This window comes from Lingula anatina, chromosome 3, assembly GCF_051362555.1.
Source record: "Lingula anatina isolate TDL-2025a chromosome 3, LinAna3.0, whole genome shotgun sequence".
NCBI classification, from domain to species: Eukaryota; Metazoa; Brachiopoda; class Lingulata; order Lingulida; family Lingulidae; genus Lingula; species Lingula anatina.
The window spans coordinates 9,032,717-9,052,122 of NC_141769.1; the positions used below are offsets into that span (position 1 = coordinate 9,032,717).

The following is a 19,406-nucleotide window of genomic DNA, read 5'->3' on the forward strand; positions in this document are numbered from 1 at the left end:
GTGTAGTTATTTTATATACCATTTTATCTCAAATGCAAGAGTAGCGATTGCGTTGAGATGTGGGTGAATGCGACTATTGCGATAACGCATGTACATGTGGCGCAAAATGACTTCGTTTTCTTAGCCAACGCCCGTAAAATGTCACTTATACTATTCGGCTATCGGTGATCTGCATTTAACCAAAATGAAAAGATTAGAAGTGCTTCTATATACGACTTCTTTGCGACTAGTTTGTTTTTGTTATTAGTCAACATTGATCGTATGGATATCCGTCCCAGTTTCTGTGCTCCTAAGCTTGTGTTGAAAATGTTTGATCCGAAACTTCTCTCTTCTTATTTCTCCTTTACCCACTGAGCAGAATTCTTATGAAGTCGTCTCTACTAAATCTGTAAAAGAAAAAGGAAATCGAAATGAGCTTTAAGACAAAGAAGTGTTAATCAATAAGGCAACATTGTTTTCCTGGCATCATTTTAGTAGTTAAGGCTTTGACACAAGCTGGCAATTAACGCTTCTAAAATCATAACAGATTTCAATAAATGTCCCATGAGATTGTTCTACCTGCAGCGACGCCCAAATCACACACTCTCAGTGTCTCCGCCAAGGTTACAAGATTCGCCCCGCTATCTATCTCTTTCCATTTCTGTAGCGCCTGGTAACAACGCTCGTTCTCATCTTCATAGTCCTCCTCGATCTCGCGGATCTCAGCCGTGGTCAGGTGTAGGTTGGAGGCGACCGTCTTCCATTCTGAAACCACCGACTCGCTTCGGGAGAGGCTCTTGAATTTCTTTTCCAGAGAGGCAGCTGACAGTAAATAGGAAATATTAGCGACTGGGTTGTAAAAATTAAAGGAGATATTTTACAATGTCTTTTGACATTGATGGCTTTTTAACATTTAATTCCCTAGCAAACAACATTTTTTCATATAATATTATATTATATGCCTACAGTGGCTTATTGTAAATTAGACTCACATCTCGCGCTCCTGGCTCGTTCCTCTTTAAAATCTATGTCGTGATCTTTCATTTCTTCTGCCAGGTCGAGGCGCCCACATCGCAACAACGCCGAGCACAGTATTGTAGCCTATAATCACAAAATATTTTCAATTTATTTATTTTTTCTTAAAAAATATCTGACCGAAATAATAGTAATTTAAAAAGTAGAATAAAACAAAAAATCATGAAACTGGTTAGCAAGTAAGTAATTGACTCATGGCCTCGCTAAAGGTGCCAGTTTAAAACTTTCTTTACAGGATTTACAGCAGACACAATTAAAGTTTAGGTAAGTATGCTATTAGTAATTAAAACTGAAATGATATTTATAATTTGCCACGAATAGATAAATGGATTTCAGGCTTTTTTGCCTGAGCCTTGAAATGGGAAATGGAGCTTCAATTCCCGTAACTAGATCCACGGTTTGGTAAAACGTTCACGCATTTTTACCTTGTCTTTTGCGCGAGGAACTTTCTTCACCCATGTCATCAACAGTTCGAAGATGACACTCTCGTTCCCCTTTCCCTGACAGTTTCTCTGTATGGCTTGCAGCCTCGCTCTGGGGATGCGAAGATAATGAGACAGCTTCTTCCATTCGTCGCCAGATGTCGCCAGCTCTGATGCCAGCCATCTCAGCGTGTCGTTGTTTACTGGTCCTGTAACATTTACATAATATTTTGATAAAGCTTTGTTTTTAATTCCAACCGATGGTTAGTGATTCTGTACGTTTTAATTTTTTATTTTAGATTTTTTTTTTAATTTTTTTATATCTTTGAGGGCGGAATACAGTATGAAGGAAGAACGTTGAAAAATGGCTTGTAACAAAAATTTATAGGAAAGAAACTAAAATACATGTAGAGAAAACAACGCTACTGATTTTATGTTACAATTTTTTTTTTTTTTTTTTTTTTTTTTTTTTTTTTTTTTTTTTTTTTTTTTTTTTTTTTTTGTTTGAAAAACGATAGACAGGTAGACAAACGTGATAACATTTTTAACGACAGAAAGGCCTTTTCTGGAGGTAAGCTCATACCATCGGTTCTTATTTCCAGTGGTGCCCTGCGTACCTCGGCGGGTGGTTCTGTTTCAGGTTTGGGAATAGTTACGCATACTTCCGTCAATACATTCTCATCCTTATCTTCCTCTTTTTTGTCCTTCTCACTCTGTAAGCAGCACAACTGAATAAATCCTTTATATATTGGCAAACTTTTTTGAGCAAATTTTTCGACTTCTGCTATGCTGAATGTGATAGGTTCGGTCAAGGCAGTATTGTAAACAAACTCCAGGTCAGGATAGTCGTCTGGTGAGGGTTGGAGATTACCGCGGAATTTAATCTCTAACCTTTGGCCCTCATGAACGGCTACGTCATCACCTACTGGTCCATCGTCGTAGCCATCTTCGGCGTATTTTTTGATGAAACGTTCGGATTTGTTCGCCAGAACTGGATGTATTATAATGTTTCTTGGTTCTGAAGATTTTTGTCGCACGATGAAGTTTACGTAGCGTTTGTAGAGAAACGATTCCACTGCCTTGGCAAGCTTTTCTATTCGCGGGACCATTCCCTTTTTATCCATCTTTTTACATCGTAAAAGGAGGATTCTAAAAGGCAAAAATAAAAACAAATGTAAATATTGTTGAAGTTTAAGAAATGCTTAGCCTATAACCGTACATAAAAGTTAAAACAAAGGCAACGCCCTTACGCTCGAATCGATTAAATACATCTATTTTTTTCTTGCATATTTTCTCCTCATTCTTTTAAAAATTGTACTTTTTTATGTTATATTTCCATAGCAGTTCGTCTGTCAATCCGCCCAACTGCCAGTCTATTAATCTGTTTGTTTGGCTGTCGTATCTGTCTCCATTTTTACATGTGTATATACTCGATCAATCAAGATAACTGCATAAAAGCAATCTACCATAATCCCCACTCCTTTTACCTTTCTTTTGTCTCTTCCCATTCAATTGCTACCTGGTCGTTGATGGTCGAGGGTTTCAACTGAGCGTCTGCCCGCAAGACCCACCCACCATGTGCGTTTTGTGTTAAGAGATACACAAATGTAGTGTCATCCGCATCTGCAACAAAACACGGTGAAATAAAGAAAACAAGCTCAATTAATGAACCATTCTTGAGGGAGGTCATTGTAAGTTTAAGTAATGATTTGAAATATTATTATTGTTATTATTATACGCAGAATTTGAACTGTACGTTTCAAATGAACTGATGAGGTAAAATTGGCATATGACAGTTTTTTGATCTGATAATCCGCCCTTTTTAAAGTGCTGATTATCAGATTACTTAAAAGTACGCGTTTAAAAACTTCAAACCTTAATCAGTCAAACCTAGATCTTTAACGGATTTTGCAAACTCATTTGGAAACCTATTTGTACATAATTTTAGCGGTTATACTTATATATTATGTCAACATGCATATATATACCTTGTTTCTGTCGAAAACCAAAGGACGTAGTTGGACGTGTCGGAGCGGACCGTTTCTCCTTGACGCCACTGGTTTGAGGTCTTTTCTTTTTAATACCCCCGGGACAGGGCAGATTGAGTAGCACTGGCTGGGTTAGCTTGTGTTGAAAACTGATGGTCATGATTGCACTGGCAGATATGAAGGCATCGTCCTCACAGGCGCGTGATTTGAAGTCACTGATCAAAGCGCCGTCTAGTGGTTGAACCTGAAAATCAGCGTTGTCATGCGCTTTTAGCATTCATGGTCTTGTATACCATTGTGGCATCTTAAAGCTCACAGCGGTTACGTGTAAAATGAATTCGACCAACAACAAATAAGAAACAAGATATTTTCTAGTCGCTGAAGCAGATTTTCGGATCTTAATGGTTTTTTCATCTGGGCTAAAATACTTTCTACGCTTGATGAATTTATCTCTCGAAAAACCAAATACAATATTATGGAATTCACTTACTTCTAGATAGACCTGTGTTGGTGATTTGAACAGACCCTTGGGGACGTTAATGTATATTCTGCTGTCCACAGTAGATGTCAGCTTGCCGCCTCTTTTGCCCACTTGGGGACGGTCCCTCTTTGGTCTTGTCACCACTGCTGCCAGCGTGGTTTTAGATAGATGATCAACTTTTCCCTCGAGGAATCGGATGTCCTACAGTACATGAAAATTAGAGCCATATTGGCGAGAAAACGTGTATCTGTAGAGTTTGCGTGTTTTAATATAGTTCGGAATTCCGCACAATAGTTAAAATGATGACGACGTAAATGTATTCTTATGAAATTTACAATAGTTCTATGATAAAGATGGCCACGAAGGGATCGTTTCAAAGGTTTACATGATTTCTGCAAATGAAGGTAATTTAAGTAATCACCCCACCCCGAAATTATTAAGGTTGTTGTATGAAAGTGGTATTTTCAGTGTTCTATGCAGTTTTAAAAATGAGCTTAAAACGAATTAATCAAACAGCAGATATCCACGCACTGTCTATGGAGGCCATATATGATTTTTAACAATTTCTAGCAATTTATTTTCTGAGAAATCTTCCTTACTCTCACCCATCTTCCTTACTCTCACCATTGGATCTCTGTGTCGGCCTACACAGTGGTCTGTAAAAGCTTACCTTGTGTTCTGTACACACCATGTCCTCACTGGGAACTTCTGTCCATGCGGTATCCTGCAGAATCTTTATCACAAGTTCTCGCGTTGGCATTGCTCTGGGGGCGCAGTGGGGGAGAGAGATCATGGTCACCTCCTGGAGAAAAAAAAAGCAGTGTTCAAACAGTATGAACACAAACCAATGGCAAAGAGGCACGTGCACACAACGCATATTTAATAGAATTTTAGTTTAAAAGGTATTTCATCAATTTACCTATGTACTAGTATAAACGAATTTTTCGTACATTCTGAGAAATTTGATTTAATGTAGTTAAAATCATGAGTTTTTTTTTTCTTTTTGCAAAATAGAGAGTGATGTCAAGGCGAGTCATTGTTGTTTAGAAGAACGAAGAACAGGCCAATACCTTGAATTCATCGATTTCCTCTGACAAGATGATTTCAACAATGTTGCTTACAAGTTCTTCATTTTCAACCAGTGGAGACGACACTTCTAAGAAATTAGCACATGAGCACTGTATGTCGTCTTTTTTTAACGAAAACTCTTTCACTTTCATTATACAACAAACACCCTGGCTAAAGTCTTCTGCATCACTTTTGTATCTGAAAGGTAAAGCGCATGTTACATGTATCTACCTGGATTCGTTTGTATGGAGAACGGCAGTACCCGGTGATCACCTGTAGTTAGAAATTAAAAACCACACTTTTTTAAAAATAAAGTTTGATTTTTTTTTTATATTGGGTCATTTCACAATTGATTGTAAGTCAAGACTTTTTGTAAGGCCCACTCTTTTGGCATAGCATTGAAGAACAGCGTAAAAAGAGCCCGGTAATGGAAACAAATTAAAAGAAACGAATCATTCAAAAAGCTAGAGAAATGGGATGCTATCACGGAAAATTGCTTACGTGAATTGGTTGAAGATGGCATGTGGTCCTGTCACCGTGATGGCAGGTGTCACAGGGCGACTATGATCAGGTGAGCGTGGTGACGGTGTAATAGCCCCTAGTCTGTCTTGGTCACCGTTTCCAGCATTCCTTGGAGTATCATCATCCTCAGTCGTGCCCTCCGGTGCTGGACTCAACACCTGGTCGGATCTTGGCGTTGTGTCGTTTTCAGTTTCTGAACGTGGAGTTTCGTCTGGGTTTTTGTCCTCACCGAATTCGCCTTCAACTTCATCGTAAGCATGGATGTTTTCCTCTTGTTGTGAGGTTATACCGATCTCTCGCAGAGAATCCTGGCCCTGCTGTTCTTTGCCACTAGCATCATCTTCAACTGGATTAGGACTGGCCCTTCCATTATTGCCTTTGTCTGAAAAACCATTCGCCATGTCGGAATCATCTCCTTTTTGATTGCTTTCTTCATGAGCATTTTCCATATCTTTTAAAGCATCAGCGACGTGTTTTGTCTCGCGCACTACCTCTTCTGCCGCGACCGACGCCTCGGCTGTCACCACCTCTGCTTCCGCCGCCGCCTTAATGGCTTCTGTGAGGTCCAAGGCTGCCTGGGCAAGAACGGCTTTTGCGGCATCAACTTTCGCCTTGCTTGCTGCTAGAGTAAAAATAGTCAATTATTGAGCGAATGGAGGTGAAAAACGGAGCGATTTTGCTGCATAGGGTGAACTTTTGTTTTTAAAAACGAGATTGCTGTGCTGCCTTTAACAATAAAATATTTTTATCTTTTACGTTCAGTACGTACTATGCGGTTAGACTGTATCGTCAAATCACTTATCAAATCGCGTATTAGTAACGTTCTTTAAACGCTAACGGAAAGAAACTTCATCAATTATTTTTCATGAGGTTGTCTCAACAATGGGAGATGCCTTCACTTACCTGCTGACTCACTAGACAAGGCATCCCCTTTCACCTTCATCTTGACATCAGATAGACATTGTCTCAGGGTTGTTATGGAGCGAGACAACTTGTTGGAGAACTTCTCGCATTTTTTCAAGGTTCTTGATGCCGACTGAAGCCTCGTTTTCATTCCGTTGTAATCCTCCGCTGTCTCCTCGAAGTTGATTTTGTCCTTATCATTTTGCAAAGTTTCAACGATTGCGTCTAGATCGTTTAGAATGTTACCATTCTCAAAAACAGAGGACACAGAGGACATGATAGAAATGGTGTCTTCGTCTTTCCTCTGCTTTGATGGGGACAGCCGTCTTGGTGAGCCATTTTTTTCATCGGCCTTATCAAACTTGTCATCGTCAAGATCACTGTTGTAGTCTCTGTCATCTGTGGGGATATTGGCAAAAAACTCGTCCGCAGGAGTTTCCATATTTCTATGGATGTCTTCATCTGTAGAAAGTCCACCGTTTTCCATCTTACTCGGACTGTCTGAACCAGGGCTTATATTGTCGGATTGTAGACCTGATTTGTTAACAGTCGTGCTCTCACAACCACGAAGACTTTTTCTCTCCACCTCGTCATTCTGCGTGTTTGCTTGATCCTCTGTGTCTTCCCTGTCATCGACATGGTTGGTGTTGTAACTCACTTCACCCTCGGTGACCTCATCTTTATTTGCAGTTTCTCCTTTGTTTTCATTTTCACTTCTCTGCTCCGCGGTGCCGCCATCTTCTTCGTCCTCAAAATCATCATTATAGTATTCTTCATTGGCATCCAGGTTGTCTGGCGTTTTTTCATTCTGATCAGTCACTACGGGTGGATCGTCTTCCTTAGCCTCCATATTAATTTTCAATTATAGAAGCTTTGAAAGGTATTTTCCTAAAAATACAAAAAGCAGAGATGTATAAAACTACAGTACAATAAAAAATCTTTGTTGGCTTTGATACCTTGTCGGCAATCGAAGAGATCACGTCACCTTTTCGTTGTTTAATATCTTAACGCGTTCTCTGCATTTCACTTGCTCTGATACCCAAAGGTATGTGACATCCATAAAGAAATGAATATCCACTACATAGTAACGCAAAGTATTAAAATAATCTCAAAACGGCTAATAATGAATTTTTTCAAGCCAGACGGTTTTTAAATATGAAAAATATTGAGGACACAAGGCAAATGTGACAATTATGCGTACAGTCTTTGAACATATTGACAATTAAAATTGACTGTCAGTCGTCGATGTGTCCCAACTCATACTGAAGTAATTAAATTTCGAAGAATCGGAGTAAACATGAACTAGCAATGTATTGTTTAAAGAAAAGGTATTGCTTGCAGTTGCTAATGAGTATCCTTGTGGAACTTCTCATCGTCTTAAAATCTCTTATCAGGCACTGGATAAATTTTAATGATTCAATGTCTGTTTTAAATTAATCGCCATTTCGCGTAAATTTTGGATAATACCAAGGCAAACCCCACTAGACACGCAGAGCAATAGTGATTCTACACAGAACACAATAAACATCGTTCATATAAAAGCTTAAACTTGAATTTTGTTTCGACACAAGGTCATAGCGCGTTGCTTCCCGCTAATATTAGCTTTAAGTATACACCCAAGACGTGACATTTCAATGAAAATTCGCGTAAATTGAGTTGCAGTTACTATCCATTTTCTTTCCCATTAAAACTTGTGAAATTGTGTATATCAACGGAAGTCAATTTCCTTTCCGATAGAGAATGATCAAACTTCCTATCGGGCGTAATTTCATATTAGGTAACATGGATTAGCAATCTGAGGCACGTAATACATATACATGGATATACATGTATATAAGTATGGGTACATGTACCACTCGCTTGAATCTTCACGACGCATTTTACAGATGCTCGGGCATCCCGTTCACACCTGTCTAGCATATGAGCTTTCCATTGTCTATTTACACAAAGTTCACCAAATGTCTTGTATTTGTGGCAAACTAATGTTTACCAACACGTCTAGATTTAGGGCGAAAGAGCACGAAAAAGACGTATTTCCATTCACTTTTAGATCTTACCCCTGTATCTAAAGCGTTCAAGGATAACCAATACCTGAGAATTTGGAGCGATCTATTATCAGTTCAAACGTGTCTAGAAAATTATGTGACTCCTGAAAATAGCATCTATATCTACATCTATATCTGTATTTACATCTATCTCACAAACAGAACACACGTGTAAGAAAACAACTTTCATGGTCAATATAAGAGGTAATGCAATCAATCAGTGAATGTGCAACACACGATTTAAAGAAAATGATTTGGTTTCAGTCTAAGGTGCTTAAAGCTTCTAGATGCTCGCCATAGAATTAAACGGGGTTAGGTTTAAAACACATCACTATGATGACTAAATAAAGACAATGATTGTATCACCAGTGACGCAGTGTGTCACCCCTGTGGATAGTGTGGTGGATAATGTATAAGACGGTGTTCGCAGTTTCTTTTTGATGTCATATTTAGTATAAAGCTTGTAAGCCTGAATGGCAGATGGTTGGCAATTGGCATGTAGCAAGTTATCTTACGTGAATATTTGCTCATATATGCCATCTGAATAATTTTCCAAGAATATCTAAGCCTACTGCTTTCAATGAATTTTGTAAGCATTCTTCTTGACGTTGCATAAGTAGATGACCCAAGCCAGACTGCCATTTATTGATGCGAACAAACTGACTGCGCAAAGATTTTCAAGTCTTTGTGAAACGCAAAGAACAAAAACCAAAAAACAATCCTAAAAACGTGTAAACATAACTTACCTCATTTAACAGAAGAAAACATTTAAACTTAGTCTCACAGGACACCTTTTAACAGCTACACAGTTGTTTAGTTACAGCTGTTTAACGTGATGTTAGGTTTGGGTGGCCATTGATTAACGGATCAATTACGCGGAGATGTTGTCAATGGTTACATTTGTGAACGAGTCAACATTTTATTACAATTCAACCGTGCCTGAGAAAGTAAGAGTATGTAGTATACCAACACAGCTTGTTTGTTTAAGTTAATATTAAGTCGTATTTTAAATTACCATGAAGAGAAAAGAATTAATTATGTTCGTATTGCAGTCATGATTGATAGCATGGTATATCGCAAAAATACCAGAATTCCTTATAAATAGATCTCTGACTAACAACTTTCACTCAAAATCAAATAGAAAAGACAGTAAAAATAATGCAGAATATTGTAACAGTGCACGTAGTGGCCATACATCGCATACAATGTCAAAATGATTCAGAATCTCCTTTACTTATCCTACCGTGTACCACTAAGACTTGTTTTCAATCAGTATATAGAACAATCCTGATACTTCCTAATGCAACTGCTTTCCAAGAGTTCAGTCGCTTTTTAATTTGAATAGATTTTTTTCTTAATATGCTATTATGCAAACAAAAAGCAACAAGAATGATTTTAAGCGCAAGTGTTCATACCATCCATGATACGATGTAAGTATGGAACAGCGCTAGAGCGTAAGGGTTTGACTCAAGGCCATCTTGCATTTCTCACGCAAAAAACGAATTGATTCTAAATAAGCACTCAAGAGGAACAGTTCAATAGAGCAGCTCATACCTCTGAGCCAGTTGATGGGTTGTGGTAAAATACTATTGACTGATGCAATATCACTTTTCCAATATTGATAATTAATGAGGCCGTTTACGATCTCACATTCTGAAGTCAAAAACTAATGATTTTGCTCTTGGACGAGAAAACTGTTTTTTTTTCAATCTTCAATCAAATTTCTCGTTTCAGAGAACTAAAAAAAAAGTACGCATTCTCCCCGCACAAGTTAAGTTGTTATATTTTTTCATTCGTATTCTCGTTTCAAATTTAAAGTGGGTCTTGTTCACTGTACCCCTCTGTCAAATTAAAATGACAAAGAAGCTACAACAGCTATAAGATGAGATGAAGAAGTTAAGTAACGCTATTTGCATTAGGGAACACACCTCCTTATACCAACCACTAACAGCGTCTCCTAACTCCATAGCTACGAAGTTGTACATGTATATTTTTTTCGAACTGGGTCTCATGCTAAAAATTGGGACTTTTTCCCGTTGTTTTAGCACACTGAGTAGTAAAACACACCGCCTTGACTCTGACTCGACTTACCTTTTGTTCACTGCTGTTTTGTGTGATTATTCTCTCTAGTCCTTAACTACCCGCTGAACAGAACCATACGGTGATATGTAAAATCGACTATACTGACCACTGTGTCTGGTCAATTCCGACCTCAAAGTCCTGGCGTTCTACCTGTCGCGTGTGAGTTCGGCTGTAATAGTTTGGGGTATTTAGTTGGATTAAAGAAACATAAATGTTATGTTAGATAACACGGTATCAATTGCGTGGGGTTATTATTGACGTGTACAGGTACTGTATTGAACGTTGTATCAACATACACGCTATTGCACTGGCAGCTATTTGTCACTATGAGACATTTCGTGCACCTGTACAATATACCGGCCACATGTAAGATGTATGTGTTGATACATGTAGTATGTGTGCCTTCACCACCACACCCCAGCGCAGCACGCACGCACACGCACACACACACACAAACACACACACACACACGTAAAGACGCGCTCACGCACGGGCATGCGCACACTTCCATAGTGAAGTATAGGCACATGTGCGCTCATTTACCCCACCGGACCTGTGAAATTATAGCATGATATTTAAAAGGGCAGAAGGAATGGCTGCTGATCGAAAGTTATCGAAATGTACCTTTGCTGGTTTATTTCTTGACTGGGTGCACATTTTATTAATTGGGCTACGACAGTTAAAACAGCAACGAAATAGCAACGAAAAATATTTGAACAGTATGGAAGTCTTATGAACATCGGGGAAACTTAAGATGATTGCTTATAATTATATATAATAATTATTGCTACAGCTACATGCTTTCACTAAAAAGTGTAAAGATGGCATTCTTAAACAGAGCTCTACTTGTATTGTAATGATTAAAACGGCTGCTATGTTAAAACTATGATCCGGTTGTTCACTGGGTCGAGAGCGATATCGAACCAAGGACTCATACAACTACAATTGCGACAGATGAGCACTCCTGTGTACATGACCACAAGCAAAGTTCTGAAAACACAGTCGACACGGAGTTTACGAAAATGCCATTGAAGCCCTTTAAGGAAACAATCCTTTCAAAATGGTTAGAATTTTTAATAAGCACACCCACTATCTTATAATTTCTTATTTATTGTCGTTTAATGATAGAGTGGTTGGTTGATCTTTTTTTTTTCTTTTTCGTTTTTAGTTTTCAACTCTTAAATTATTGGAAATTAATTTGTCTATACCTGGAGATTAAGATTGCAAAATGGCGCCATAGGTCAACTGTTTTAGCGATTTTCTTTGATTTCATGAAATAAAAACTGGTCAAACTTGCACACAAGCAATCAGTTTATCCAAATTTTACCTTCCAAAGACTTGTTGCTTGGGTCTTCTTGCGTAACTGGTAACTTTCCTCCCGCGACAATTTATTCTCAAGCTGTTTCTTTACATTAAAAAAAAAAGAATTGACTTAAAGTGCAACACTAAAAACCGCAACTGAGCCGTAATAACGCCGTGTTTAAACACATTACGATTTCATAGCCACGTTTTCCATTCTGCTCCCCTTGTATCGGGTTGACTTGTGTGTGTTAAAGCAAAGGTAAATTTAAACAGTGTCACCATGAATAAAGCGGAGTTGATATGTGAGAAAATGGGACCCGTTGAAGGAAAAGCGACTGATAAATTTTGTAAACAGTGGCTATTTGCTCATCGGTGGAGTATGCGCTACTTTAAAAGCCCACTTTAAGCCGGGAATGCACTCCTTAGTGACGGCCTAGCGAATCTCAACCGAATCGGTTATTCTTTACCAGTGACTATAAATTTTGGACCAGCGATTCACCGGCTCGGTAAGAGTATTCATCTTTCACAACGTAAAAGATATAAATGAGAAATTGATTCTGGTTGAATTCCAATTTACAGAAAAGATGTGATGATATCTGATTTACTGAAAAGCTGTTCCTGCGACATGAAATTAATCAGGTCTCAAGGCATTGGCGTTGTAATAAATCATATAAGGATTCAATCAGTTAAATTTTATTTGTATATGGTGAACATCAGGTAACTGGCAATTTTTCCCCTTGCAGTATTAAAGAGGGAGTTCTGCAAACAGAATTGGAAATGATCAAAGTCGTGAAAGTATCATTATACGAAAATGTAATTGATATTACCTTTAAGTATTTCCGTACTGCATCGTTCAAATATAAACCATTTGCCTTTTTTAACACTTTGACCTAGAGAATCACTTATACCCAGATAAATGAAGATGGAGCGTTGCAAAGTTAAAGATTAAGGGCTCGGTTTTAGTTTGACAGGCAAACATTTCCCTGACACGTACTCCAGTATATCCATGTGTATATATACTCTGCCACCAAACACCCGGGGTTTCAGAGTAAGTCTGCTTGCTTTTCTCTGTTACAGACTACGGTATACCGATAGAGGGCAGCAGATTACATTGAGCCGCAGGGTGTGATCTGCACAGGGTTTAACTCAATGTGACGATTTGAGATAAAAGGCGGACTCACGTCTAACGTAAGAGACCTTCTCAATAAGAGAGGGAGTTGATTAAGTTTCATGTTTTCAATTACTGGATGTTAATTGGATTCTCCTCTAAAGCTTCAAATCTTGTGTTTTTGAATTAATGTAACAAAAAGCGTTTAACCAATCTCCTAAATGTATTTGCACATAAAGCTTTAAGCTCAAAAGGCTTTTGTGATTGATATGTAGATCGAAAAATTTCGATTTTCTTATGTTGCTGAATCATTTGCAAATACAGATGTAATACTTCTAGCATTTAATAGACTAAAACAATAACACAGAACCATTTTTACCTAAAAATGAACTGGTCATAGATTGCCCGATCCGAAAATTTTCTAATAAACCATTTTTTTTGTAATACTGGTGAATTAATACTTTCATAAGTGGAATAATATTTATATCTGCGCACTGCTTCATCTGTCACACACTTAAAATATCTTGAGTCGGGTATCACATGTACCTGACGGCCTACCCCTGGATGGCTGTTAGCAACTGTGATGTCCTTCTCCGCCTTAAAGATATAAGGACGCGAGCAGCTCGAAGAAACAAGTCCATAACTACGCACGCATTTCATTTGTGATTATATACATAGGTTTCTTTAAGATAGAAAAATGCACCATAAGGTGTGGCAGCTATACTTACAGATGGCTCAGAGAAGCTAGTAGGTCCAACGCTCAAAATCATGAAGCCAAATGAATCCGTTCTTTAAAACTAACCCTTTCTAATTTTTACACCATGGCATGAGGACTGTGTCACCAAGGAGCCGGCTTTTTCAAAGTGGTCCCAATTAAATCGTTATGATCGATTCCTGCTTGGCCTTAAATAACGAACGGCGGTGACATTTAAAATAACTGCTTTTTGTCTTTCGGTTAAGGTAATACATTTTTCATGAGCACAGTTGAATAGGTCTTGTTGATTTCTGATACAATCACAGTATACGGTGTATTGTCTGTGAGCACACAGAGAGTTGTAATGTGATCAGGTTAAAGGAAAGACGAGTGCGAGCTCCTTGTTTCAAATCAGGACAGTTCATAGGTGAAGACTTGATGGTAAGTCAGATGTAATTACAACTGGTCGAAAAACGTGTTTTCGTTCTGAAATCTGAATATTGACAGTTTCTTTTATGTTGAGGCAAGTATGGTACGCATGTGAAGTATCTTGCAGTCCATAGGTTAACCTGTACACAAAGAGTAAGGTAGCGAGATAGCGTCCGAGATAGTCAACTCCTTCTGACTGCCTGTCGCTTGATTTTTACAATAATTCAGTAAGATTAGTATGATGAAACAAAAAGAAGGGATTGTACCGTTCAATAGGTTGGGTGACTTTTGGTAAACAGTGGAGCAAAATGTAGCATGAGAAACGGTCTCCTCAATTTTTGTGGATAATTCAACTTGATTAAATTTTACTGCATCTATAATTCGATCGTTATTAATCTTTTGACCAAGACCAAGGTTTAAGCACAGACCTTGCGCCTTTGAATTAAAGTTACTTACATTGACAAAGGGCTTAGATCTTTTAATATGTTAAAACATACTACCGATACAGATAAACATACAGCAGTGTATACGGCACTATGAATATTTTATTTGGCGGCAATTCGAATTGATATTCAGGGGTTAATTAAATGAAATGCACACTACTAGAAAAGTAAATATTGCTGGCTTTTACTTCAAACTAATTTAACAAGGTGGATTTTATTTCTGTGAGCTTCAAATGTAGCTTGTTCCTCTTTATAAGTTAACTTACTTATACAAATACATTATACATCTGTTGTGCTTCTGAGAAATAGATGACTTAATTTCTGTTGCTTGTTTTCAAGCCATCGCAGAAATGATTCCACTTTGATTGATATGTTTAACATAAAGAAATGATTTCCAGTTTAAAGACCGCCACATATGGTTGCATATCCCATCTTACAATAACCCATTGCCATCATACAAAAGAAAAATAATTACATCCTTTTCTATTTGATTTCAGAAAAAATTGCGATGTGCTCCAACAAAGGATACAATGCACGCAAAGGATGCAGGCCCATTATACCCCGGATGCTTTTAGTATGCTGTTGCTGAGGTTCTATTTTTTATAACGTTACCGAAGAATATAGACCCCTACCGCTTGCTTAAATTAAACGAATATTCTGGGAAAACACACGAGGAAATTACTTCGTGGTTAACAATTCTGTGATAAACACTACGAAATTAGAGCCGCCTGCAGATTTTTGGATCAATGCAAGTGTTAAATGGTTTTTATAGTGCCAAAAGAGAAGTACGTGTCGACGGTTTATTGAGGTCTGTCAAAACTTCTCGCAAGCGATGCAATTATTTCCACTCTGCACTACAGATGACTGCTAATAGCAAATATAGATGAAATGATTAACATTTGAAGTAATTTTTTTTAGATCAATCTTTGGAAAATCATAATTTATGGATGAAAGCGAGTGTTACTCTTCTCTCAGACATTGAAATACCTCAAATACCATGACGACAGACAGTAATTTAGACGGGTGGGAGAGCCGTCTTCTTGTTTTTGACCGTTCTGGCAGCGGATTGGTGCACTCGTTTGTCTTGGACCAATCATGTGCGTCGTTTAAAGACAACTCGGCGATCACCGAGTCCTGGGTACAAACCAAGAGTTTTGTAGATTTTGCAGTGGTATCTCATGAGAATAAACTGTACATAACGGGAGGCTATAACACTGATGTAAGAAGACACACCAAGAGAGTTTTAAGGTAACGCAGCAAGGCATTGCGCAACTTGGACAGGCTTTTAATTGCTTTTTAAATGAGTAACCAATTGAAAAATCAATTCTCATTTTCAGCCCATTTTAATGTTGCCTTTGGAAAACTTAGCGCAAGAACTCAACCTTAATTTGGTAGCTAATAAATCTCAGCGCTTATACACTGTAATAGTACATGTAATGTCACGCAAAATGTATTTCTCATAACGTTCTAGGTTATTGAACAGTTAAACGTAGGGTTACATGTATATAAAGTTTATGGGAAACATTTATCAAATCAATTGGTCCAAAAAGCATCTAAGTTAAATTTATATTCAGATACGACCCTGTGCTCGACGAGTGGTCGGAAAACTTCCCACCGATGCTCAAGTCTAGGTGCATGCACCAGGCGCTCGTGTTTGACGACAGGATTCACGTTATAGGTACGGCTTGAAACTCGGGTTGACGTGTATTCACTTTGAATGAGCGTCTGCTGTTTAAACGGTATTTTGTATTTTTTTTTTCTTAGCGCACTAACAAACATGTAAATGCAAGTATTTATATTCAGTATGTGCATTTAAGTGTCCAGATAACTATAATATAAGTTTTCTATTCTGCATCAAAATGCGCATTCCAGCATGCTTGTGTCCCTGTAAAGCCTTTAATCAATGCGGTTATTAGGAGAAAATTTTCATTCTGAACTGTAGGTGGCAGAGAAAAAACGGACGGCAGGACGACGTCCTGCTGTGACGTATACCAGCCTGGGGCCGAGACGTGGGAAAAAGGGTCCGGCCTCATAGGACCACGTGCTAACCACGCATGCGCCACAATGGGCCAGGAGATGTACTGCTCAGGGGGATGGAATAATGACGTGCCACACGAAAATATGTGGTATGTCATTTAATTCAGATTCAATCCAGATTTCAAATGTGAACAATTCTAAAATCGCTAAAAATAACAAAGCACTATTCTGTAAATTTTTTACGATTTTACGAATAATTTTTTTCGAATGTCTTTACAAAAATCTTAGGCAGCGAATTGATTTTGAAACCCAAGGCATCACTCTTTACTCTGGTAACCCTATGATGCGTGTGGAGCCGATTTCTGTTCTTTGGCACCGGTGGAACAGATCTGAACTTATGTGTGTTAATTTGGATTATTCAGGGTTTATGAACGCGACAAGTGGAGACAGATGGACCATGACTGCCCACCGAAACTGACACAGAATTTAGAAAGGCACTGCATGGTGGGGGTGGATGGGATATTATACTTTATTGGAGGTCTGTAAAGATTTCGCTTTCCTAGTCTTCGTTTATATAACACTTGAATTATGTATTATAACCATTTCAACTAATTGTATGATTTCATAAGCTTTATTCAGCATACCTACTTGTATAGTAGTATTATACTCTGAAAGCTCTGGCCGTTACATGTACATATACAGGTACTGGGTTCTGTTAAATGTGTTCTTAAGTCTTTCATAGTTTTAAAAATTTCTTCCCTGAACTGAATTTAAAGGCACAGCATACATAACTACATGTACATAGTTTAATTTGTGGCTTATAGTGGCGGGCATATTTCACGAAGGAATGCCATTGTATCAGAGAAGCAGGAATGGAACACCTGTCGCAATTTTAACAAAGCCATGCATAAACATACGAAATTAACCGATCTTTAATGAAGGTAATCTTTGTGAGGAGTGGGATAAGGGAAAAAGGGATTTTCTACATATAGTTGTCCACTGTAGAATTCACTTACATTAAAATCATGGTATTTATGCAGAACTTTGCAATTTACATAGGCATCACCTACAGCCGAGGGCAGGATGACAAGTTATCGAAGAAGACATTGTCTACAGTGGAAGCATTCAAATTCAGGATGCCCTACTCAGAGCTGAGCGCCGTGGATATGATCACGCCGTGGGTGCGCAATCTACCGCCCATGACGTATCCAAGACACAGCGCGGCCTCCTTGGTGCTTGGTAAGTGACGGACAATCTGTGTTGCAATAGGAAAAGGATCTGCAGTTTTCTCGTATTTCTTTTATTTATTTATTTATTTATTTATCTATTGTGACACCGGTATAAGTTGTATGAGTCGTCTTATCGATATGGCACCATAGCAAGAACAGGAATATGACATGTACGTGTTGATTGACTCAATTTCTCTATAAACGGCGTGTTTAATAGTCTTTAGTACACATTTTTTTCGTATGTTTTACCAACTGCTTATCCATGCCTTGATCTTACAGGAAAGAAGATTTTCATGATTGGCGGTAGCGACACAGAGACTAATGAAGAGGTAAAAACAGTGGAGGCGTTCGACCTGGAAAATAACACTTGGGAGCAAGTCTTCACACTTAAGCCAGGTACGGGATCTGGGTATTTATACACAACCTAGTAATGCATTTTTAACTATTTAATTCTGTACAGATTAATTGCCTAACAGTGTAAGGAACTGTTTTTTTTTTTTTTTTTTTTTTTTTTTTTTGTTTGTTTGTTTGTTTGTTTTTGTTTGTTTGTTTTGTTTTTTATTATTCTTATGTGAGATGAGTGACGCAAATTGTATATATTTTTTCGAGGAAAGGAAGGCTCAACAAAATCATGACTTGTAGATATAACGTTCAGTTTTATGTTTTACAGTAAAAAGATGTTTATTTTCAGATGGATTTTCTAATGTCACGTGTGCCATACTGAAATTCCCTCCAGAACCGGAACCACCTGATCCTTACGCAGGCGTAAAGAAGCTCACAGAAAGATGGGTTCTTTGGTAAAAAGAGACTCCTACAGTGTAGATAGTGGCAGACGATGCTGCCTTTCTGTTGAACTTAATTGGAATATTAAACACATAAATTGCTCCAATTAATATATAAGATTATTTTCATATTGAAAAATAATATATATGTATGTAATGTGTGCCACGTATATTTATTCATGTATTTACCCGCATTCAGAAATAAAAGAGGAGTAAGATTAAATGTCAGTATTTCTGGTGCCTGAAATAACGCCAAATTTGAAAATAAGTATTAATTAGCAAACACATACTGTTTGCTGTAATTCTGCTCACGGGTATCGTTTTTCTTTATGTTTTTACATTAAATGTGGAATAATAATTGATTTTCTTTGTTAAATGGTTATCATATTGAACGTGAATAAACATTAATAATATTTTTCCATTAAACTGAGACATTGCCTTATCCTTCGTATTGCTGGTCCAATCTTTTTTGTATGCAGCAACTTTGTATATACTCGGTATGAAATGCTAGTAATATTTCTTTACAAGTTAATGGCCTATGCTCTATTCTCTGGTGTGGCCCATTTCCGTAATATACACCATAACGTTTGTGAATATTACAACATTCAATATACACATAGACAAAAACAATTTCTTTATCATTAAGCTTATAAGCTACTAGTCATACGGACCTGCACTTAATATATCATTGATAACTCGAGACCTTAAGCCAACCTAACCCTCTCCCTGAGTGCAAGCTTGATTTAATGCATGGTTTATCCCTTAATCGGAATATAAAATGCTTTGTGAGACCCTAAGTGCTTTTTAAATAAAACGATATTATTTACCTGGGGACGAGTTTTCAATAACCGGTCACCAAAGTTGAAAAGAACTATGTTTTCACTGTGATTTACTGTGTTGGTTTTAGACCCGGTCGC

At 37.8% G+C, this 19,406-nt stretch overlaps 2 protein-coding genes across 7 annotated transcripts; one reads left to right on the forward strand and one right to left on the reverse strand.

The window, feature by feature from the left end:
- Positions 1-125: 125 nt before the first annotated feature.
- On the reverse strand, positions 126-14,386 carry LOC106176366 (uncharacterized). Of its 2 annotated transcripts, none has more exons than XM_087007852.1 (13): positions 13,664-14,386; positions 6,399-7,286; positions 5,475-6,114; positions 4,976-5,171; positions 4,576-4,707; positions 3,915-4,106; positions 3,425-3,668; positions 2,924-3,059; positions 2,020-2,585; positions 1,440-1,645; positions 972-1,080; positions 559-801; positions 126-386 (listed from the first exon to the last, which is right to left on the reverse strand). In XM_087007852.1, exons 2-13 carry the CDS (start codon positions 7,246-7,248, stop codon positions 364-366), a joined length of 3,537 nt encoding a protein of 1,178 aa, XP_086863978.1. In that variant the 5' UTR covers positions 7,249-7,286; positions 13,664-14,386; the 3' UTR covers positions 126-363. The 2 variants fall into 2 exon arrangements, with proteins under 2 accessions (XP_086863978.1, XP_023932863.2); XM_024077095.2 differs by having other exon boundaries at positions 5,475-6,117.
- Positions 12,193-18,909, forward strand: LOC106176373 (kelch-like protein 26). Of its 5 annotated transcripts, XM_087007856.1 has the most exons (10): positions 12,193-12,333; positions 12,905-13,015; positions 14,999-15,091; positions 15,420-15,749; positions 16,076-16,179; positions 16,444-16,627; positions 16,901-17,016; positions 17,538-17,717; positions 17,987-18,103; positions 18,399-18,909. In XM_087007856.1, the coding sequence occupies exons 4-10, from the start codon at positions 15,499-15,501 to the stop codon at positions 18,506-18,508; spliced, it is 1,062 nt and encodes a 353-aa protein (XP_086863982.1). In that variant the 5' UTR covers positions 12,193-12,333; positions 12,905-13,015; positions 14,999-15,091; positions 15,420-15,498; the 3' UTR covers positions 18,509-18,909. The 5 variants fall into 5 exon arrangements, with proteins under 5 accessions (XP_086863982.1, XP_086863980.1, XP_013414187.2 ...); XM_087007854.1 differs by having other exon boundaries at positions 14,999-15,749; XM_087007858.1 differs by lacking the exons at positions 12,193-12,333; positions 12,905-13,015 and adding an exon at positions 13,948-14,070.
- Positions 18,910-19,406: the final 497 nt, after the last annotated feature.

What these genes read in the sequence shown, in the direction of transcription:
- LOC106176366 (XM_024077095.2), bottom strand. Translation starts at nt 7,248, where the DNA reads ATGGAGGCTAAGGAAGACGATCCACCCGTAGTGACTGATCAGAATGAA. An exon ending in CAACACAGGTCTATCTAGAA is followed by an intron (nt 3,669 to 3,914) that starts GTAAGTGAATTC and finishes GCTGATTTTCAG; the next exon opens with GTTCAACCACTAGACGGCGC. An exon ending in ACGAGCCAGGAGCGCGAGAT is followed by an intron (nt 802 to 971) that starts GTGAGTCTAATT and finishes ATTTACTGTCAG; the next exon opens with CTGCCTCTCTGGAAAAGAAA.
- LOC106176373 (XM_087007854.1), top strand. Translation starts at nt 15,499, where the DNA reads ATGACGACAGACAGTAATTTAGACGGGTGGGAGAGCCGTCTTCTTGTT. An exon ending in CGCGGCCTCCTTGGTGCTTG is followed by an intron (nt 17,718 to 17,986) that starts GTAAGTGACGGA and finishes TTGATCTTACAG; the next exon opens with GAAAGAAGATTTTCATGATT. An exon ending in AGTCTTCACACTTAAGCCAG is followed by an intron (nt 18,104 to 18,398) that starts GTACGGGATCTG and finishes GTTTATTTTCAG; the next exon opens with ATGGATTTTCTAATGTCACG.